The sequence below is a fragment of the Lampetra fluviatilis genome, chromosome 36 (assembly GCF_964198595.1).
Source record: "Lampetra fluviatilis chromosome 36, kcLamFluv1.1, whole genome shotgun sequence".
Lineage (NCBI taxonomy): Eukaryota > Metazoa > Chordata > Hyperoartia > Petromyzontiformes > Petromyzontidae > Lampetra > Lampetra fluviatilis.
The window spans coordinates 8,975,234-8,999,102 of record NC_136310.1 but is presented as its reverse complement, the minus strand read 5'-3'; the positions used below and the strand labels follow the sequence as shown (position 1 = coordinate 8,999,102).

General features: G+C 56.1%; 1 protein-coding gene across 1 annotated transcript; it reads right to left on the bottom strand.

Annotated features, from left to right (window-relative positions):
* Nucleotides 1-166: 166 nt before the first annotated feature.
* LOC144945131 (uncharacterized) lies at nucleotides 167-23,267 on the bottom strand. Its single transcript, XM_078873417.1, has 4 exons — nucleotides 22,985-23,267; nucleotides 11,359-11,440; nucleotides 861-1,345; nucleotides 167-231 (listed from the first exon to the last, which is right to left on the bottom strand). Exons 1-4 carry the CDS (start codon nucleotides 23,265-23,267, stop codon nucleotides 167-169), a joined length of 915 nt encoding a protein of 304 aa, XP_078729543.1.
* Between the last annotated feature and the right edge of the window lie 602 nt (nucleotides 23,268-23,869).

Genomic DNA, 23,869 nt, shown 5'->3' with positions numbered 1-23,869 from the left:
TGCTGTAAGTGTAACGCCTCCCTCGCGGGGGAGTTCCACTCGTGAGAGTGGAGTCCCCGCTCCGACGCCGGCGAGCAGGGGGTCACCTCGGGCGCTTGCGATCCCGAGGTGCGCGGCTCGGAGAAGCCCCTCGACAGAGGCCGAACCCGGCTCGCTTCCCCGGCCCTCAGCCTGCCGCCCCCCCGCCGCCGCGTACCACGACTTTGGGGGTGGCGGCGGTGGCGGCAGCGCCTGCGGGAAGGGCTGGGGTCCCGGCGGGGTGTAGAGCACCCCGAAGGGCTGGCTCGGGGAGCCGCGGGGTCTCGGCAGGTTCACGTAGTCGGAGGAAGAGGAGCGACGCGTGGACACGACCACGGGGGACGGGGAGGACGAGGAGGAGAGCAGAGCGATGCTGTGCTGATGCTGCTGCTGCTGATGCTGCTGTTGTTGTTGCTGCTGTTGTTGCTGCTGCTGAAGCTGCTGCTGTTGCTGCTGGAGTTGTTGAAGTTGCTGCTGCTGCTGAAGTTGCTGCTGCTGTTGAAGTTGCTGCTGCTGCTGCTGAAGTTGCTGCTGCTGCTGATGATGATGTTGCTGCATGTGGAGAGGTGGAGTGCCTAACCCAGGCGGGTGTAATCTCGCATCTGACACCGCCATGAATTCATTCATCGGCGAATGCCGCTGCTGCTGTTGCTGCTGTTGCTGCTGCTGCTGCATCATCATCATCAGTTGCTGCTGCTGATGCTGCTGCTGCATCTGCTGCTGCATGTGCTGCTGCTGCATGTGCTGCTGCTGCTGCTGCAACTGTTGAAACTGCTGCTGCTGCTGCACGGGGGAGCAGTGCAGGCACATCAGCTGATTGAGGTGCAGCGCCGCAGCGGTGCCAGGCGACGGACACTCGCCCGCGGCCAGCGCAGCGGCGCTCAGCAGCAGCGAGTGCGGAGAGTGGGGGGACAGCGAGGGCCCCCCACTCTGCATCCCCGCCGCGGAGCCCCCGCCGGAGCCCCCCAGCGGCGTTGGCACCGGGGTTGCGTTCGGGGTCAGGCCGTAGAGGGAGAAGCGTGGCGGGCCCGGCGGGGTCAGGTTCAGGTCGAGGGCCAGGGGTCGCCGCGGGGTCATGAGGGGCAGCGACAGGGAAGGGGGCAGGGGCAGCGAGAGCGGGGGCAGGGCGTGGGGGCAGAGGCCCCTGCCGCTGTCGCAGGACGGGGAGCCCGAGGAGACGCGGGGCGCGCACGGGTCGAGGAGGTCCAGGTCGAGGTCGGGGTCGAGGTCGAGGTCGTAGCCGCACGGGTGGGGGTGGGGGCGCCCCCCCGCGAAGCCCGGACCACGTGGGGCCAGCGTCCGGCGGCGCCGCCGGATTCGGACCCAGCTGGCACGGGGGGGGGGGGGGGGAGAAGACGGAGAATGGGGCCCCCCGCGAAGACAAAGCGGGACTGTCACGGGGGGTGGGGGGGGGGGCAGCGCCCTTGATTGCGAGCACCACGAGGGGGTGTTCCATTTAAAATGGAATCGCCCAAGGGGTGGGTTGAGATGTCAGGCACTGGTGTTGAGCCGTGGCCAGGAATCGAACTCCTCAACAAAGACAAAGATCCACCACCCCCCCCCCCCAGCCTGAACAAAATGTTGGGGCAAGTGCTGTTAGCGAACAGGACCTGTGACTCCACACCACCTGGTACACGATCATATACACCCATCCACCCACCTACCCACCCATCCACTCACCCACTCTCTTACCCATCCGCTCACCCACCCACTCACTCACCCACCCACCAACACACCCACTCACTCACCCACTCACTTGTTCATTCATCCACCCACCTACTCACCCACCAACTCCCCCAATCACCCACCCATTCACTCACTCACCCATCCACGCGGCCACTCACCCACCCACCCGACCACTCGCCACAATGCAGACCACCTCAATTCTCACTCGTCTCCTTTCCCTCGCACTGCCCCACTCTGGAATCCTCCCCACCCCCATCATCATCGCCTCTCCCCTCCCAACCGATCCCCCTCCCCAGGTCTCACACCAAGCAGCCTCGCTCAACTCTCTCCGATCCGTTGGATATTCGGCGGCGCTGTTTGTTGCTGGTCGCTTTGCGTGCTAGGCCTTATGCTTTGGCAGCTGCGTGCTAGGAGGGCACGGGGACGCGGGTTCGGAGCGCTGTAACAGGATCAAATGAATCCGCGGCAGAATGAGTGATGAATTTCGATTTAAAGCTTTCGTGACTGCAGGGATTCATCTTCTTGGTTCTTTCGGTAAAGTCACGTAGAAGGGAAGTAATAAAATAATAAAATAAAACATAATAAAATTCTCACGACGTTTCGGCCACAACGCAAGCAGCCGTCCTCAGGTGTCTCCCCGACAGACCTGGTCTTCACCTGAGGACGGCTGCTTGCGTTGTGGCCGAAACGTCGTGAGAATTATTTTATTATGTTTTATTTTTATTATTTTATTACTTCCCTTCTACGTGACTTTACCGAAAGAACCAAGAAAATGAGTGATGGATTATGTTAATGGTGAAGGAAGCCAATCAGCGTCAAGGAGAGGTCTAATATGGGCTTTTTTAGATCCACAAATCGTGTAATTAGATCGAGAAATCACGGTGCTATCCACAAATCGTTGGCTTCGATTCAAAAATTATGTGATAGGAATCACTTTAACGATTTGTAAATTTGTATTTAAAATATACTCATGCTCGATCCATGCTCGATCCATGCTCGAACACATTGGCATATGCATTCAAAATATAATTTATCGGTCGATTCCCGTGTAATTGAGCACTGAACTGTTCAAAACACGTCGATTCCCGTTCCAGTATTCCTTATAGGGGCAAAGCCGCGCCAAATGACTCCATATATGGGCCTAAATCATTCACATAATTTATCATTCATTCTGTCGTGGATTAATTTTATCCTGTTAAAGCGCGACTGCACGGGTGGTCAGCAGCCGGGGTCCTACAGGCGCGCCGCATGCACCGTGGATGTGATTAATAACGAATAACACATTATTATTTTTATAGCAACTGGACCTTTTTTTTCCAGTATCAAAGTATGAAAAATAAGACTAGCTTTTACCATTTCTGGCAATAAAACAGGGGGTGTTAAGACGGCCAAACACCAAAAATACACAGCTATTGCAAGGCAAGCCTGCAACACATTCCTGCGGAGGGAGCTGGTAGGAACGTTGGGTTGCTCGGTCAATGGCCAGGGTCAACGGCGGCGTGGTGTATTCCGCAAATATGGCCGACTGTGAGGGCGGGCACAAGCCGGCGTGAGTAGGTTAAACGTTGAGTTTTATAAGGGCATCACGGGGTGACCGGCCCCTCCCCACCCAGCCCCACCCCTCCTACCCCCCACCCAGCCCCACTCTCCCCACCCAGCCCCTCCCCACCCTCCCCACCCAGCCCCTCCCCACCCTCCCCACCCAGCCCCTCCCCACCCTCCCCACCCAGCCCCACCATCCCCACCCAACCCCTCCCCACCCGCCCATCCCCACCCAGCCCCACCCTCCCCACCCAGCCCCTCCCTGCACGACGGACGGACACAATAATCCCCTGTGGGCTGGTGTAACCAGGAGGTTCCTACCGGTATAAACCACACACGTGTCTTTGGCTAGACATGCAAACGAACACCCTCTGATCATAATAATGATGCGTGCGTTGAATGGCCTACAATTTTGAAAGTGGCACAAAGGTTCCGTAGATATTACATCTGAAGAACAAGAATAGGTTTCACCCTTTCTGGCAATAAAACAGGAGGCGTTCAGATGTTTCAAACACCAAATAGAAACCTTTTGCAAGGAATTGCGTAACAGCATTAACCACACGTGCTTTAAAAAATGCTATCTCTGCTGCAGGCAGTTCCAAAGGCAATGCATACATTAGTATCGGAGCATGTTTAGTTTGCATGTTTACCACAAGAAAGGGTAAAAACGCATTCTTATGTTTCATATGTAATCAACAATTATGGGCATATCTACGGGACTTTTTTTGCCAGTTTCAAAATTACGAGAGAAAAAAAAAATCTAAGAATATGCTTGACCCTTTTCGGCAATAAAAATGAAAGTATCGGACCATTTGGTGTTCATCTTTCGGCGTTGTGTCTCTGGTCTGACACTGGTGCAGAGGACTTGGCCATTAGATGAGTTTGCTGGCTCTGTGTTGTAGGCCAATCAATGCACGCATTATTATTACACTGGTCAAAAAACAAATTCTGGCCTGGACTTTTGCAAGCTGTTTTAGATTAATTTCAGGGTGCTGATTGCAAATCTGATCTCAGATTTGCTCTATCACATCTCATTTCATGCTATCGGCATACCCCATTTTACCCGAAATTAACTCTGTCACTTATGATTGCAAGTTTTTGCGAGTCAGTGACTGCTTTAGTGTTAATATATGGTGCTGTATTTTTAGGATAGTGTGTTTATAATATCATTTTATGTAGATATCCACATTAATTTTATATTTTTCTTCTGCATTTTTTTTTTGAAAATGCAATATTTGATATCTCAAAAACCTGATGTGATAGACAAAAACCAGATTTGGAATCAGCACCCCAAAATTACCTTAAAACCGTTGGAATAGCTTATGCCAGAAAAAGTGTGTTGACCAGTGTTATTATCAGAGCGTGTTCGTTTGCATGTACAGCCACAGACGCGTGCATGGTTAATGCAGGCTTGCCTTGCAATAGCTGTGTATTTTTGGTGTTTGGACGTCTTAACACCCCCTATTTTATTGCCAGAAACGGTAAAGCCTACTCTGATCTATATTTAATAATGATTAGAATGTTAATAATTTAATAATTCCCGTAACAACTTTACTTATTTATCCAGGAGATTCATGCCGAGTCGTCAGGACTCTTGATCAGAACTCCGCTGCTGCTGCTGCTGCCACATCGTGTGTTTAGTTATTAAAGATGTTTACAGCCGATGAATGACGAGTGGTCGTGTTTATTATTCACGTGGGAGGAGGGGGGGGGGGAGACCGGAGCACCCGGAGACAACCCACGCATTGCGAGAGGGGGCAACGCTCTATCCCCCCACCCCCCCCACTCGTACAGATGGAATGAAGAGATGTCGATTAGTCGACACGGCTCCTCCTCGACATCCACCCACCACGGGAAGGGAGTTCCAGGCCATCTGTGTGTGATCCATCAACCCCCACCCCCCACTACTGCCCACACACAGCGCTGGGTTCCTACAACGGGCAGTCACGTGCAGCGTGGCCACCACCACAACCACCACCACAACGATCATCACCACAACCACCACCACAACCACCACCACAACCACCACCACAACAACCACCACCATAATCACCACCACAATCACCACCACCACAACAACCACCACCACAACCACCACCATCACAACCACCACCACAACCACCACCATCACCACCACAACCACCACCACAACCACCACAATCACCACCACAGCAGCAGCACCTACGAAGGCCGGCACTGTGGCACGTGACGGGGGTGGGCGTGGCCAGCACCACGCCGGGCCGCCTTTGTCTCCCCGAGTAGCGGTGCTTTACAACTCGCACCCAGGGCACTCGTTTGTGCCTGGGTCGACCTGCGGGGCCGTGAGCCGTGCGTTCGCCTGGGAGTGACGAGATGACAGCGGGTGGGTGGGTGGGACAGCCGATTGCCTGGGGGCGACACGGCCCACACACGGGCCTCTAAGCCGTGCGATCCAACCACCCCCCCCCCCCAGCCACCACCACCACCACGGGGGAGCTGCACATCAAAGGCGCAAGCTTCTGCGTGGCACCGCCACTTGGCACCACCGATGTTGGCGCGGTGAGACCCCCTCGTGGGGTGCCCCCCCCCCAGCCGCCCCCCCCCCCTCATCCCCGCACCCCATCCAAGCGGAGGCCGTGGCTGTCCCCCTGCCCAGACCGGCGACACGAGGAATTCAATTCCGTCACCGGCCCCCCGCTCCGTCCTCCGTCCAATGCTTTCACCCCCACCCTACCCCACCACGTGTCTCCGTAGCCCGGCGTCTGCGCCCCCCCCCCCCTGCCCGTGGAGCCCCCCGGGGCAGTTGCACCGCCTGCGCACTCGCCAGATTCCGCGTCCAATTCCTTCCCCCCCCCCCCACGACTCTCTCCTTCGCCGACCGCGCTCCTCGCTCGACGGATTGACCCCGAACTTCACCCCCGTCTCGACACCCGCCACGCTGACTACCCCTCCCCCCAACCCCTCCCCCCTACCCCTCCCCCCAACCCCTCCCCCCAACCCCTCCCCCCAACCCCTCCCCCTAACACCTCCCCCTAACCCCCCCCCCAACCCCTACCCCTCCCCCCAACCCCTCCCCCCAACCCCTCCCCCTAACACCTCCCCCTAACCCCTCCCCCCAACCCCTCCCCCCAACCCCTCCCCCCAACCCCTTCCCCCCAACACCTCCCCCCCAACCCCTCCCCCCAACACCTCCCCCCAACCCCTCCCCCCAACCCCTTCCCCCCAACACCTCCCCCCCAACCCCTCCCCCCAACCCCTCCCCCCAACCCCTCCCCCCAACTCCTCCCCCCAACTCCTCCCCCCAACCCCTCCCCCCAACACCTCCCCCCAACCCCTCCCCCCAACCCCTTCCCCCCAACACCTCCCCCCCAACCCCTCCCCCCAACCCCTCCCCCCAACCCCTCCCCCCAACCCCTCCCCCCAACACCTCCCCCCAACTCCTCCCCCCAACTCCTCCCCCCAACCCCTACCCCTCTCCCCAACCCCTCCCCCCAACCCCTCCCCCTAACACCTCCCCCTAACCCCTCCCCCCAACCCCTCCCCCCAACCCCTCCCCCCTACCCCCTCCCCCCAACCCCTCCCCCTAACACCTCCCCCTAACCCCTCCCCCCAACCCCTCCCCCCTACCCCTCCCCCCAACCCCTCCCCCCAACCCCTCCCCCTAACACCTCCCCCTAACCCCTCCCCCCAACCCCTCCCCCCAACCCCTCCCCCCAACCCCTCCCCTCAACCCCTCCCCCTAACACCTCCCCCTAACCCCTCCCCCCAACCCCTCCCCCCTACCCCTCCCCCCAACCCCTCCCCCCAACCCCTCCCCCTAACACCTCCCCCTAACCCCTCCCCCCAACCCCTTCCCCCCAACACCTCCCCCCCAACCCCTCACCCCCTCCCCCCAACCCCACCCCCTAAACACACTCCCCCTAACCCCACCCCCCAACCCCTTCCCCCCAACACCTCCCCCCCAACCCCACCCCCCAACCCCCCACCCCCACCCCACCCCCCAACCCCTCCCCCCCACCCCCCCACCCCCCAACCACCCCCCCACCCCACCCCCCACCCCCCCCCACCCCCCCCCCCACCACCCCCCCCCAACCCCCCCCCCACCCACCCCCCAACCCCTACCACTCCCCAACCCCACCCCCAACCCACCCCCTAACCCACCCACCCCCCCCCCACCCTCCCCCAACCCCACCCCCCTACCCCTCCCCCCAACCCCCCCCAACACCTCCCCCTACCCCCTCCCCCACACCCACCCCCTACCCCCCCCCAACCCCCCCCCCACCCCACCCCCCCCAACCCCACCCCCCACACCCCCCAACCCCCCCCCACCCCACCCCCAACCCCCCCCACCCCAACCCCACCCCCACACCCCCCCCACCCCCACCCCCCACCACCCCCACCCCAACCCCCCCCACCACCCCCACCCCCCCCCCCACCCCACCCCCCCACCCCCCCCCCAACCCCCCCCCACCACCCCACCCCCCCAACCCCCCCCCCAACCCCCCCCCCACCCCCACCCCCCACCACCCCCACCCACCCCCCAACCCCCCCCACCCCCCCCCCCCACCCCCCCCCCCCACCCCCCACCCCACCCCCCAACCCCCCCCCCAACCCCACCCCCCAACACCCCCCCCACACCCCCCCCCACCCACCCCCCAACCCCCCCCCACCCCCCCAACCCCTCCCCCCCAACCCCCCCCCCCCCCAACCCCACCCCCACCCCCCACCCCCCCAACCCACCCCCCCAACCCCCCCCCCACCCCCCCCCACCCCCCCCCCAACCACCCCCCCAACCCACCCCCACCCACCCCAACCCCTCCCCCCAACCCCTCCCCCAACCACCTCCCCCAAACCCACCCCACCCCCCCCCAACCCACCCCCCAACCCCTCCCCCAACCCCTCCCCCAACACCTCCCCCACCCCCACCCCCAACCCTCCCCCCTACCCCTCCCCCCAACCCCTCCCCCCAACCCCTCCCCCTAACACCTCCCCCTAACCCCCTCCCCCCCAACCCCTTCCCCCCAACACCTCCCCCCCAACCCCTCCCCCCAACCCCTCCCCCCAACCCCTCCCCCCAACCCCTCCCCCCAACCCCTCCCCCCAACCCCTCCCCCCAACCCTCCCCCCAACCCCTCCCCCAACCCCACCCCCAACCCCTCCCCCAACACCTCCCCCCAACTCCTCCCCCCAACTCCTCCCCCCAACCCCTACCCCTCTCCCCAACCCCCTCCCCCCAACCCCTCCCCTAACACCACCCCCTAACCCCTCCCCCCAACCCCTCCCCCCAACCCCTCCCCCCTACCCCTCCCCCCAACCCCTCCCCCTAACACCTCCCCCTAACCCTCCCCCCAACCCCTCCCCCCCTACCCCTCCCCCCAACCCCTCCCCCCAACCCCTCCCCCTAACACCTCCCCCTAACCCCTCCCCCCAACCCCTCCCCCCAACCCCTCCCCCCAACCCCTCCCCTCAACCCCTCCCCCTAACACCTCCCCCTAACCCCTCCCCCCAACCCCTCCCCCCAACCCCTCCCCCCTACCCCTCCCCCCAACCCCTCCCCCCAACCCCTCCCCCTAACACCTCCCCCTAACCCCTCCCCCCAACCCCTCCCCCCTACCCCTCCCCCCAACCCCTCCCCCCAACCCCTCCCCCTAACACCTCCCCCTAACCCCTCCCCCCAACCCCTCCCCCCTACCCCTCCCCCCAACCCCTCCCCCCTACCCCTCCCCCCAACCCCTCCCCCCAACCCCTCCCCCTAACACCTCCCCCTAACCCCTCCCCCCAACCCCTCCCCCCAACCCCTCCCCCCAACCCCTCCCCTCAACCCCTCCCCCTAACACCTCCCCCTAACCCCTCCCCCCAACCCCTCCCCCCAACCCCTCCCCCCTACCCCTCCCCCCAACCCCTCCCCCCAACCCCTCCCCCTAACACCTCCCCCTAACCCCTCCCCCCAACCCCTCCCCCCTACCCCTCCCCCCAACCCCTCCCCCCCAACCCCCCCCCCCCGCCCCAGTTGCGGGTGACCGAAAATCCCACGATCTCCGACTCCACTACGGGTCTCGGCTTTCAAACGCACGCACGCACAGACCCGCGCGCGCTCAGCGAGTGAATAACAATCATCATCATCAGCAGCAGCAGCAACATCATTGGCATCATCATCAGCAGCAGCAGCAACAGTATCATCATCGTCGGCAACATCGCAGGCAGTGGCTAAAGTCTGGATTCGAACGGAGCCTCTCAGCGTCACCAGCTCAGGCGCGACCACTCCGTGTGAGGTGGAGGGAGGACGCGGGGCCTCCACCCCGTCCCCCCACTCGGCGTGCCGGGTGATTCGGGAGCGGTTGGCGAGCGGTTCGGGAGCGGGTTGGGAGCGGTTTGAGAGCGGTCAAGGAGCGGTTTGGGAGCGGTGGAGGGCGGTTTGGGAGCGGTTTGGGAGCGGTTCGGGAGCGGTTTGGGAGCGGTTTGGGAGCGGTTCGGGAGCGGTTTGGGAGCGGTTCGGGAGCGGTTTGGGAGCGGTGGAGGGCGGTTTGGGAGCGGGTTGAGATCGGGTTGGGAGCGCTCGAGGAGCGGTTTGTAATCTTTTTTGGAGCGGTTTGGGTGCGGAGGGAGTTGAGGGAGATGAGTCGCGGGTCAAGGAACCTTCGAGGAAGGGGGCTTGAGGGAGAACACGAGAGCTGGAGACGCGTGAAGAAATAAAGTCTCCCAACAAAGACCTCTAACGAATAAGGACTCCGAATTCTTGGTGTCACTACGCGTGCACACATACGGGACATACAGACGGAGGCAGGAGGCAGAATCGCAGCAGCTTCTGACGAGCCTCCGGGTGGCAGTGAGGAAAGAGCCCAGTTCGTGAGCGCCTCCGAGGTTCTGACGCGATGTTCGTGGACCCTCCTCCACCCGACGCAGACAATCGCTTGCACGAAGTCGTCTCGTCATTAGAGGCCGACCGAAATTCGGTTTCGGTTTCGGGGGCCGAAAGTTGGCAAATGGCTTCTTTCGGCATAGTTTTGGTTTCGGCCGAAAGTAAGAAAAAATACTTTTGGTTTCGGCCGAAAGTAAATTTTTAACTTTCGGTCTGGTTTCGTTTTCAGCGGAAACCAGAAATTCAGTTTCGATCGGCCTCTACTCGTCATGGACAAACGGTGGCCACATGCATTTGCCGCCTCCAGCAGCAGCAGGAGCAGCAGCAGCAGCAGCAGGGCACCAACTTAGTTGGTGATGTTGCAGAGAGCGATCTGACAGCGTCTTAGAAACGGGTAGTCCGACGTTTCGCTCTCACGGCCATCACCAGTGTTGCGCGTGCCCTCCTGGCACTCGAGCATCGGGTCGTCTGTTTCTGCGCCTCTACGGGGATTCCAGGTCGTCTCCTATTTACAGCCCTGTGTGGGAATTCCATGTTATTATGGCGGGGGCCGAGTCTGTCCTGAGCTGGGGAGGGAGAGGCAGGGTGGCTCACAGTGCCTGCACCCGAGGTTCGATTACAGCTCTCAGCAGCAGCAGCAACAACAACAAACATCAAAGTCGCATTATTTTTTGCCATGCCCAGTACCTGTGTTCAGCTCTGAGCTGGTAAAGTAAATTCCACATTCAAATTGCGGGGGCAAGAGCAGGCTGAGTCAACCAGCCCCAACCAGGATGTGAACTTGGGACCTGTGATTGCGAGCCGGTCGCTACACCGCAGAGCAGCCGCTTGCCCCTTGCCCCTCCCCCTTGGCCTTTGCCCCTTGCCCTCTTGCCCCTTGCCCCACCTCCTTGGCCTTTGCCCTTTGCCCCTTGCCCCTCCTCCTTTGCCCTCTTGCCTCTTGCCCCACCCTCTTGGCCCTTGCCCTTTGCCCCTTGCCCCCTTACCCCACCCCCTTGGCCTTTGCCCTTTGCCCTCTTGCCTCTTGCCTCTTGCCCCACTCTCTTGGCCCTTGCTCTTTGCCCCTTGCCCCTCCCTCTTGGCCCTTTGCCCCCTTGCCCCTTGCCCCACCCCCTTGGCCCTTGCCCTTTGCCCTCTTGCCACCTTGCCCCACCCACTTGGCCCTTGCCCCTTGCCCCATGCCCCACCCCCTTGGCCCTTGCCCCTTGCCCCCTTGCCCCACCCACTTAGCCCTTGCCCTGTGCCCCCTGCCCCGAGGTGGTTCTCTCTCTCACCGGATACGCAGAGCCAGGGAGGCGACGAGTGCGATGCTGAGAACGACAGCGACGAGGGCGATGCTCTGCCGCGATGTGAGGCCTGTGGATTACAACAACCATCATCATCATGATCATCACCAGTACCACCACCATCATCACCACCATCATTATCACCACCACCACCACCACCATCATCACCAGTAAAACCATCATCATCACCACCACCATCATCATCACCACCACTATCATAACCAACATCATCATCACCAGTACCACCATCATCACCACCATTATCATCACCACCACCATCATCATCACCAGTACCACCATCATCACAACCACCACTATCATCACCAACATCATCATCACCAGTACCACCATCATCACCACCACCACCACCACCACTATCATCACCAACATCATCACCACCATCATCACCAGCACCATCAATATCATCATCATCATCATCACCACCACCATCATCATCATTATCATCATCACCACCACCACCACCACCATCATCATCACCACCACCATCATCATCATCATCACCAGTACCACCATCATCATCGCCAGTACCACCATTATCATCACCACCACCACTAGCATCAACAACATTATCATCATCACCACCATTATCATCATCATCACCACCATCATCACCAGTACCACCATCATCATCACCACCATTATCACTACTACCACCATCACCATCATTATCATCATCACCACCATTATCATCATCACCACCACCACTATCATCACCAACATCACCAACATCATCACCACCACCATTATCATCATCATCACCACCATCATCACCAGTACCACCATCATCATCACCACCATTATCACTACTACCACCATCACCATCATTATCATCATCACCACCATTATCATCATCACCACCACCACTATCATCACCAACATCACCAACATCATCACCACCACCATTATCACCATCATCACCACCAACCACCATTATGATGTTGATGGTGGGTGATGGTGACGATGATGGTTGTGATGATGATGGTTGTGATGATGATGGTTGTGATGATGATGGTTGTGATGATGATGGTTGTGATGATGATCGCTGTGATGATGGTTGTGATGATGATGGTTGTGATGATGATGGTTGTGATGATGATGGTTGTGATGATGATGGTTGTGATGATGATGGTTGTGATGATGATGGTTGTGATGATGATGGTTGTGATGATGATGGCTGTGATGATGATGGTTGTGATGATGATGGTTGTGATGATGATGGTTGTGATGATGATGGTTGTGATGATGAAGGTTGTGATGATGATGGTTGTGATGATGATGGTTGTGATGATGATGGTTGTGATGATGATGGTTGTGATGATGATGGTTGTGATGATGATGGTTGTGATGATGATGGTTGTGATGATGATGGTTGTGATGATGATGGTTGTGATGATGATGGTTGTGATGATGATGGTTGTGATGATAATGGTTGTGATGATGATGGTTGTGATGATGATGGTTGTGATGATGATGGTTGTGATGATGATGGTTGTGATGATGATGGTTGTGATGATGATGATTAAACATCCACGCCACGGTGCTCACGACACACGGGGGCCTGCCCGATCCAGAACGCGAACTCGGGCTGCAGCTCATGGCACTGCCAAAACCTCGACCCCCTCCCCACATCCTTCGGATCTCAAACCCCTGCAACCCGAAGTTGCCTGCAAGGCTCTTCTCGTGCCATTTTACTTGGCGGTGGCAGCAAGCAGAAGGCAGCAGCAGCGACGGCGAGGGAGGACTTTTCATCCGGCTGATTGTAATCTCCAGGATGTGTTTTACAGGCACCGTCGATTTGCGGTTGGATTGCCTCAAGCTTTTGTGAGCTCCGAGAAACTGAGAGAGGACGGGGGAGGGGATTCGAGCTCGAAAACCGAACGCGCTCGCAAACGCCCCCCCCCCACCAACCCTACCCCCCACCTACCCACACCCCACCCAGCCACCCGACCAGCCACCGACCCCCTCACCGCTCTTAACGTGGCAGCGGAATTGCCGCCACTCGAATCAACGCCAAGAACAGCAGCATCGCCGGCATCGTCATCATCATCACCATAATCGGCAATACACCCTCCATATAATGCTGATAATGTACATGCATCATCAGCATTAGAATGTATTAGCATCATCACCCGTGCCTGTGAAGCCATCCACAATGTGTTCATCCACCAGATGACCTTCAAACCACGTGATGACCTTCCACCACGTGATGAACTTCAACCACGTGATGAACTTCAACCACGTGATGAACTTCAACCGCGTGATGAACTTCTACCACGTGATGAACTTCAACCACGTGATGAACTTCAACCACGTGATGAACTTCAACCACGTGATGAGCATCAACCACGTGATGAATTTCAACCACGTGATGAACTTCAACCACGTGATGAGCATCAACCACGTGATGAATTTCAACCACGTGATGAACTTCAACCACGTGATGAACTTCAACCGCGTGATGAACTTCAACCACGTGATGAACTTCAACCACGTGATGAACTTCAACCGCGTGATGAACTTCAACCACGTGATGAACTTCAACCACGTGATGAGCATCAACCACGTGATGAATTTCGACCACGTGATGAACTTCAACCACGTGATGAGCATCAACCACGTGATGAGCTTCAACCACGTGATGAACTTCAACCATGGGAGGAGCGTCGACCACGTGATGAACTTCAACCACGTGATGAGCATCAACCACGGGATGAACTTCAACCACGTGATGAACTTCCACCACGTGATGAGCTTCCACCACGTGATGAACTTCAACCACGTGATGAACTTCAACCACGTGATGAACTTCAACCACGTGATGAACTTCAACCACGTGATGAACTTCAACCACGTGATGAGCTTCAACCACGTGATGAACTTCAACCACGTGATGAACTTCAACCATGGGAGGAGCGTCGACCACGTGATGAACTTCAACCACGTGATGAGCATCAACCACGTGATGAACTTCAACCACGTGATGAGCATCAACCACGTGATGAGCTTCAACCACGTGATGAGCTTCAACCACGTGATGAACTTCAACCACGTGATGAACTTCAACCACGTGATGAACTTCAACCACGTGATGAACTTCAACCACGTGATGAACTTCAACCACGTGATGAACTTCAACCACGTGATGAGCTTCAACCACGTGATGAGCTTCAACCACGTGATGAACTTCAACCACGTGATGAACTTCAACCACGTGATGAACTTCAACCACGTGATGAACTTCAACCACGTGATGAACTTCAACCACGTGATGAACTTCAACCACGTGATGAACTTCCACCACGTGATGAACTTCAACCACGTGATGAACTTCAACCACGTGATGAACTTCAACCACGTGATGAACTTCAACCACGTGATGAACTTCAACCACGTGATGAACTTCCACCACGTGATGAACTTCAACCACGTGATGAACTTCAACCACGTGATGAACTTCAACCACGTGATGAACTTCAACCACGTGATGAACTTCCACCACGTGATGAACTTCCACCACGTGATGAACTTCCACCACGTGATGAACTTCAACCACGTGATGAACTTCAACCACGTCATGAGCATCAACCACGTGATGAACTTCCACCACGTGATGAACTTCAACCACGTGATGAACTTCAACCACGTGATGAACTTCAACCACGTGATGAACTTCCACCACGTGATGAACTTCAACCACGTGATGAACTTCAACCACGTGATGAACTTCAACCACGTGATGAGCTTCCACCACGTGATGAACTTCCACCACGTGATGAACTTCCACCACGTGATGAACTTCCACCACGTGATGAACTTCAACCACGTGATGAACTTCCACCACGTGATGAACTTCAACCACGTCATGAGCATCAACCACGTGATGAACTTCCACCACGTGATGAACTTCAACCACGTGATGAGCTTCAACCACGTGATGACCTTCAACCACGTGATGAACTTCAACCACGTGATGAGCTTCAACCACGTGATGACCTTCAACCACGTGATGAACTTCAACCACGTGATGAACTTCAACCACGTGATGAGCTTCAACCACGTGATGACCTTCAACCACGTGATGAACTTCAACCACGTGATGAGCTTCAACCACGTGATGAACTTCAACCACGTGATGAGCATCAACCACGTGATGAACTTCAACCACGTGATGAACTTCAACCACGTGATGAGCTTCAACCACGTGATGAACTTCAACCACGTGATGAACTTCAACCACGTGATGAACTTCAACCACGTGATGAACTTCCACCACGTGATGAGCTTCCACCACGTGATGAACTTCAACCACGTGATGAACTTCAACCACGTGATGAACTTCCACCACGTGATGAGCTTCCACCACGTGATGAACTTCAACCACGTGATGAACTTCAACCACGTGATGAACTTCAACCATGGGAGGAGCGTCGACCACGTGATGAACTTCAACCACGTGATGAGCATCAACCACGTGATGAGCTTCAACCACGTGATGAACTTCAACCATGGGAGGAGCGTCGACCACGTGATGAACTTCAACCACGTGATGAGCATCAACCACGGGATGAACTTCAACCACGTGATGAACTTCCACCACGTGATGAGCTTCCACCACGTGATGAACTTCAACCACGTGATGAACTTCAACCACGTGATGAACTTCAACCACGTGATGAACTTCAACCACGTGATGAACTTCCACCACGTGATGAACTTCAACCACGTGATGAACTTCAACCACGTGATGAACTTCAACCACGTGATGAGCTTCCACCACGTGATGAACTTCCACCACGTGATGAACTTCCACCACGTGATGAACTTCCACCACGTGATGAACTTCAACCACGTGATGAACTTCCACCACGTGATGAACTTCAACCACGTCATGAGCATCAACCACGTGATGAACTTCCACCACGTGATGAACTTCAACCACGTGATGAGCTTCAACCACGTGATGACCTTCAACCACGTGATGAACTTCAACCACGTGATGAGCTTCAACCACGTGATGACCTTCAACCACGTGATGAACTTCAACCACGTGATGAACTTCAACCACGTGATGAGCTTCAACCACGTGATGACCTTCAACCACGTGATGAACTTCAACCACGTGATGAGCTTCAACCACGTGATGAACTTCAACCACGTGATGAGCATCAACCACGTGATGAACTTCAACCACGTGATGAACTTCAACCACGTGATGAGCTTCAACCACGTGATGAACTTCAACCACGTGATGAACTTCAACCACGTGATGAACTTCAACCACGTGATGAACTTCCACCACGTGATGAGCTTCCACCACGTGATGAACTTCAACCACGTGATGAACTTCAACCACGTGATGAACTTCCACCACGTGATGAGCTTCCACCACGTGATGAACTTCAACCACGTGATGAACTTCAACCACGTGATGAACTTCAACCATGGGAGGAGCGTCGACCACGTGATGAACTTCAACCACGTGATGAGCATCAACCACGTGATGAGCTTCAACCACGTGATGAACTTCAACCATGGGAGGAGCGTCGACCACGTGATGAACTTCAACCACGTGATGAGCATCAACCACGGGATGAACTTCAACCACGTGATGAACTTCCACCACGTGATGAGCTTCCACCACGTGATGAACTTCAACCACGTGATGAACTTCAACCACGTGATGAACTTCAACCACGTGATGAACTTCAACCACGTGATGACCTTCAACCATGGGAGGAGCGTCGACCACGTGATGAACTTCAACCACGTGATGACCTTCAACCATGGGAGGAGCGTCGACCACGTGATGAACTTCAACCACGTGATGAGCATCAACCACGTGATGAGCTTCAACCACGTGATGAACTTCAACCATGGGAGGAGCGTCGACCACGTGATGAACTTCAACCACGTGATGAGCATCAACCACGGGATGAACTTCAACCACGTGATGAGCTTCCACCACGTGATGAACTTCAACCACGTGATGAACTTCAACCACGTGATGAACTTCAACCACGTGATGAACTTCAACCACGTGATGACCTTCAACCACGGGATGAACTTCAACCACGTGATGAACTTCCACCACGTGATGAGCTTCCACCACGTGATGAGCTTCCACCACGTGATGAACTTCAACCACGGGATGAACTTCAACCACGTAATGAACTTCCACCACGTGATGAGCTTCCACCACGTGATGAACTTCAACCACGTGATGAACTTCAACCACGTGATGAACTTCAACCACGTGATGAACTTCAACCATGGGAGGAGCGTCGACCACTTCCGTGTCGCTCTCGGGCGGAATGCTCACCACTGTAACGCTCGCCACCATGACGCTCGCCACCACTACGCCCGCCATGGCTACACTCTCTACCACGATGCTCTCTAATGCGATGCTCTCCAATGCTACACTCGCCAACACTCCGGTCACTACCAAGACACTCACTACTGCGACGTTCGCTACCATGACGCTCGCTGCCACGGCGCTCTCCAACGCGAAGCTTGCCACCGCAACGCTCTCTATCGCGATGCTTCACACCGTATTGCTCTCTACCGTGACTATCGCCACAACCACGCTCTCCATTGCGACGCTCTTTACTGCGACATTTGCCACGGCGACGTTTTCCACCACGACACTCGCCACCGCCACGCTCTCTACCGCGACACTGCTGCGCTCGCTATCACTGTGACGACGCTCTCCACTGTGACGCTGTCCCCTGCCACGCTCGCTACTGGGGTGCTCGCCGTCGCGATGCTCTCCATCGCCATGCTCTCCACTGTGATGCTCGCCACTACAACGCTCGCGACTGCGATGTTCACCACCGCAATGCTTTCTACCGCGACGCTCTCTACCGCGACGCATTCCACCACGACACTCTCCAATGCGACGCTTCCCACCATGATGCTCTGCAAAGCGATGCTCGCCACCGCAACACTCTCCACTGCAACACTTTCTACCGCGAAGCTTGCCACCGCATCGCCCTCAACGGTGACCATCGCCACAGCGACGCTCTCCATTGTGATGCTCTCCATCGCAACGCTCTCCACGACGATGCTCTCCATCGCAACGCTCTCCACCATGACTCTCACCACTGCGACGCTCACTACCGCAACACTCTCCACTGCGACACTCTCTACCGCGAAGCTTGCCACCGCACCACCCTCAACGGTGACCATCTCCACCATGACGCTCTCCATTGTGACGCTCTCTACTGTGACGTTTTGCCCAGGACGCTCTCTACGGCGACACTCATTGCCACAACGCTCGCCGCCATGATGCTCACTACCGCGACGCTCTCCACCACGACACTCGCCACCGCAACTCTCTCCGCCTCCACGCACGCTACCACGACGCTCACCAGCGCGACGTTCACCACCGCAATGCTCTTTACCACCACGATCTCCACCACGACGCTCACCACTGCGGCGCCCACTCCCGCAATGCTCGGCACTGCGGCACTCTCTACCGCAAAGTCTTCCACCACGAACGCTTGCCACCGCCAAGCTCTCTGCCATGATGCTCTCCTCGCCGATGCTCGCTTCCGTGACACTCGCCACGGCAACGCTCTCTACAGCGATGACGCTCTGCACTGTGACACTGTCCCCCACCATGCTAGCCACCGTGATGCTTGTCACCGTGACTCTCTCTAATGCGACGCTCTCCAACGCGACGCTCAACACTGCAATGCTCGCCACCACAGCGCTCGCCACGGCGACACTCACCGCGGCGATGCTCTCCACCACCACCACAATACTCGCCACCGCGACGCTGTCCTTCGCTATGCTCGCCACCGCAATGCTCTCTACAGCCACGCTGCCTACTGAGACGCTCACCACGGCGACGATCACCAACACGACGCTCTCTACCGCGACTCTCTCCAAACTGACGCTAGCTACATCGACGTTCGCTACGTAATGGTCAGAACTGCGACACTCTCTACCGCGACACTGGACACAGCAACGCTCTCCTCTACGACGCTCACCAACGCGATGCTTTCGACCGCGACACTCACCGCTATGATGCTCTCCACGCCGACGCTAGCTACCGTGACGCTCGCTACCAATACGCTCGCCACCGCAATGATTGCCAGTGCAACGCCCTCCACCATGGCGCTCTCCACCGTGACGCTGTCCCCCGCCATGCTCTCCACCGTGACGCTCTTCAATGCGAAACTTGCTACCGCGACACTCTCTACCACGACGCCCGCTACCGTAAGATTGTAAGTAACGTATAATGTACCCGTGTGTAGTGTACCCTGTGTCGTGTATAGTGTACTACTCGAGTTCTGCTCCCTCCGTGCTACGATCTGCTGTTGAAATGCAGACCTCTACCCACCCGTGTTCGTCACTTATTGCAATGCCTCGCACATGGTTGTGCTGCAGATCTGCTCCGTTCTTCTTCCGCCCTATCTCTACATGATCACAGAAGAGCGCCTTCATCGCCACACTGCTGCTGATGTCAATTATCGATCAAAACACTGCACCAGGGATCCTAAAATTTGCATTGATCAACACACTCTTCATAGACAACAAGAGGGCTCTGATCCATGATCTGATCAATGTTTGTGGACTCGACATATCGACCATTCCAGAAACTTGGCTCGCGACCCGTATGCTACGTGGCACGTTGTGAAAGGTCTGCTGCACTCCAGCCACCCATTAACTAATCAATTAAAATCTGTGCCCAGTACTTGTGACGTTCTTCATCAATAGAATAGTGACAATAAAGACGAAGGGTTTTCACCTGAAGGCAATGCATTCTCCCCGTCTGCCATCAGAGTTTGATCAACTGGCAGAGGTGTCGATGTTCATCGCACGGCTGCCAAATATGACAGTGGTGCACCACGACATCCACATGTCTCAAATCGTGCTCGGACGTTGCTTGCGCCGCTGATTGTCCACCTGGCAAATATTTAGTTGAGCGAGGGCTCTTTCCCAGATCGGTTAAAAATGGCGCGGGTAACACCGGTCCTGAAAAGAGTTGCCTTGATCCGTAGTGACTCCGTAAACTATCTACCCAATCTCAAACCCGTGTTTGATTTCAAAGGTCATCGAGCACCTTTTTCACATCGTTGCGATGAGCAGATTCAACCTTTTGGAGTCGGCGTCCTAAAGTCCCACAGCACTGAGACGGCTCTACGAAAGATCACTGCTGACCTCTACAAGATCACTGATGACCTCTACAAGATCACGGATGACCTCTACAAGATCACTGATGACCTCTACAAGATCACGGATGACCTCTACAAGATCACGGATGACCTCTACAAGATCACTGATGACCTCTACAAGATCACTGATGACCTCTACAAGACCACGGATGACCTCTACAAGATCACTGGTGACCTCTACAAGATCACGGATGACCTCTACAAGACCACTGATGACCTCTACAAGATCACGGATGACCTCTACAAGATCACGGATGACCTCTACAAGATCACGGATGACCTCTACAAGATCACTGATGACCTCTACAAGATCACGGATGACCTCTACCAGATCACTAATGACCTCTACAAGATCACTGGTGACCTCTACAAGATCACGGATGACCTCTACAAGATCACGGATGACCTCTACAAGATCACGGATGACCTCTACAAGATCACTGATGACCTCTACAAGATCACGGATGACCTCTACAAGATCATGGATGACCTCTACAAGATCACGGATGACCTCTACAAGATCACTGGTGACCTCTACAAGATCACAGATGACCTCTACAAGATCACAGATGACCTCTACAAGATCACGGATGACTTCTACAAGATCACGGATGACCTCTACAAGATCACGGATGACCTCTACAAGATCACGGATGACCTCTACAAGATCACGGATGACCTCTACAAGATCACAGATGACCTCTACAAGATCACAGATGACTTCTACAAGATCACGGATGACCTCTACAAGATCACTGATGACCTCTACAAGATCACGGATGACTTCTACAAGATCACGGATGACCTCTACAAGATCACAGATGACCTCTACAAGATCACGGATGACTTCTACAAGATCACGGATGACCTCTACAAGATCACAGATGACCTCTACAAGATCACGGATGACCTCTACAAGATCACGGATGACCTCTACAAGATCACAGATGACCTCTACAAGATCACAGATGACCTCTACAAGATCACAGATGACCTCTACAAGATCACAGATGACTTCTACAAGATCACGGATGACCTCTACAAGATCACTGATGACCTCTACAAGATCACGGATGACCTCTACAAGATCACGGATGACCTCTACACGATCACGGATGACCTCTACAAGATCACGGATGACTGGTGTGCCGCAATATTGGTAGTCCTCGATCTCTCAGCCGCCTTCGACACCATCGACCATGAGATACCCATCGGGTGGCTAAGGTAAAAGTTCGGTGTATCAGGTATGGCACTGGGGTCAATTGAGTCGTACCTACGTGGTCCATCACAGTTCGTCAAGCTGAGTGACGGACAGTCATTGTCTGTGCCGTGCCTAGTCAGCGTACCATAGGCGTCCATTCTCGGGCCCTTCCTATTTTCAACAAACGTCTCTCCGATGGCCGATGTCATCTCATCGCATGAATCAAGTTGCATTAATATGCTGATGATACACAATTGTACACCGCAGTGAAGTCAAAGTTAGATACGGAGAGCCTCATAACCTCGGAGATTGCACGCGAGTGGTGCACGTGTGGTTTGCACCAAACGAAACGCTGCTTAACCCAGAACAATTCTGAGGTTCTGCTGGTTGGCACTCGGGCTCAGGCGAGACAAACTGTTGGAGAATCGGGCGTAGCAGTCGCAGACTCCAGGATTCAGATGTCTACTCATCTATAGAGCCCTGGCACCATACTCCAACAGAATTTGTCATTTGATCACCACGTACAAAAGTCGCGCAATTTTCATGTCAGTGCTCTACGACACATTCGACCACCATTGAGTCGTGACATAGCCAACACGATGGCATGTAGGATAGTATCGATGAGTCTCGATGATTGCAACTCATTACTATACGGGACATTTGGCAAAAATGTTAGCAAGCTGCAGCCTGTCCAAAATTATCTGGCATGTGTCGTGACGGGTACTGCAAAATCCGACCGTGTCTGTCCAGTGCTCTCAGAGCTGCATTGGCTTGCAGTGGCCGAAAAAATCATTGTAAGGTCGCACTCACTACACACAAAGTGCTTGCCACAAATTAACCACAATTCCTTGCTGATCTCATTAAGGACCATAAACCATCACGCAAATTCCGGTTATCATCGCCGTGGTTTTTGGATAGTCATCCATGTCAATTGCCACTGATGTTGGCTGTGATCAATGCACTTCTGCGGCCGCTCTTCCTTCTGATATTAGCAAGGCACTGGATTTATGCACGTTGAAATCATATATATTGACGAACTAATTTCTCTAGAGCAGCTTTTAGTGCTCAGTTTGTTGTCCTTACCCCGCACACCTCCTATGATCACTGTGGGCTACGTACGGTGCGGAAGAAGTTCAACATACATACCGACTCACCCACCCACCCACCCGCTCGCTCGCTCGCTCGTACGACCACCGTCCCTGCCGCCACCCACCTCCCCCCTCCATGTACCCGGCGCCCGCCCGGCTCGGCTGCTCCACGCGCCTCGTTCCGGCCCCGGGCTCCTGGGTCCCCTTCACGGCGCCCGACGGGGTCGCGGACGACGACGACGACGACGACGACGATGCCGCGATCGTCCACGCAGGCGACAGTGTCGGCGACGAGGCGGACGACGAGGTGGACGACGAGGAGGTGGGCGAGTAAGGCGCCGTGGTGTAGAGAGAGCGGACCCTGTCCTCCGTCGCCCAGCCCGAAGTGGGACTCAGAGTCGGGACCATCGGCAGTCTCCGCCAGGTTTCCTGCGTCGGCTGGAGCCGCCACCGGGGCCCCGGGTACGGAGCGTGACGCGTCACCTCCTCATCGGGCAGCGTTGGCCCCCACACGATGGACCAGTTGAAGCCGCTAAAGTTCGCACCCCGATCCTCGGAATACGAGCCGGCGTCGGCGTCTGGGGGGTCGTGGGGAGCATAGGGGCCCGGTTGAGGGGGGCCTTCTTCCGCACCCCAGCGTTTGGGGGGCTGCCACGGCGCCAGGGTGCTGGACGGCCGAGCTGGAAGCCACGAGAAGGGGGCCTGACGCCTAGCGCGCCTCCCGCGGTGATTGTGGAGACCGTGGTGGTGACGGTGGTGGTGGTGGTGGTGGAGACGATGGTGGTGATGGTGGTGGCGATGATGGCGATGATGGCGATGATGGTGGTGGTGGGTTTGGTTGGGGTAGTTAGTCATTGAGTTGGAAGCATTTTGGTGGTGGTGGGGCTGATGATGATTCTGATGACGATGGTGGTGGTGGTGGTAATGATGATGATAAAGTGTTGCATTTTGGTATTTTGTATAAAAACTGTTATTTAGGTGGTAATGGTGGTGCTGAAATCTGCTTTGAT

Coding starts and splice junctions, on each gene's coding strand:
- LOC144945131 (XM_078873417.1), bottom strand. CDS start 23,267: ATGGTCCCGACTCTGAGTCCCACTTCGGGCTGGGCGACGGAGGACAGG. Junction 11,441..22,984: donor CGGGTACATGGAGGGGGGAG/GTGGGTGGCGGC, acceptor TGTAATCCACAG/GCCTCACATCGCGGCAGAGC. Junction 232..860: donor GGGCGAGTGTCCGTCGCCTG/GCACCGCTGCGG, acceptor CCCTTCCCGCAG/GCGCTGCCGCCACCGCCGCC.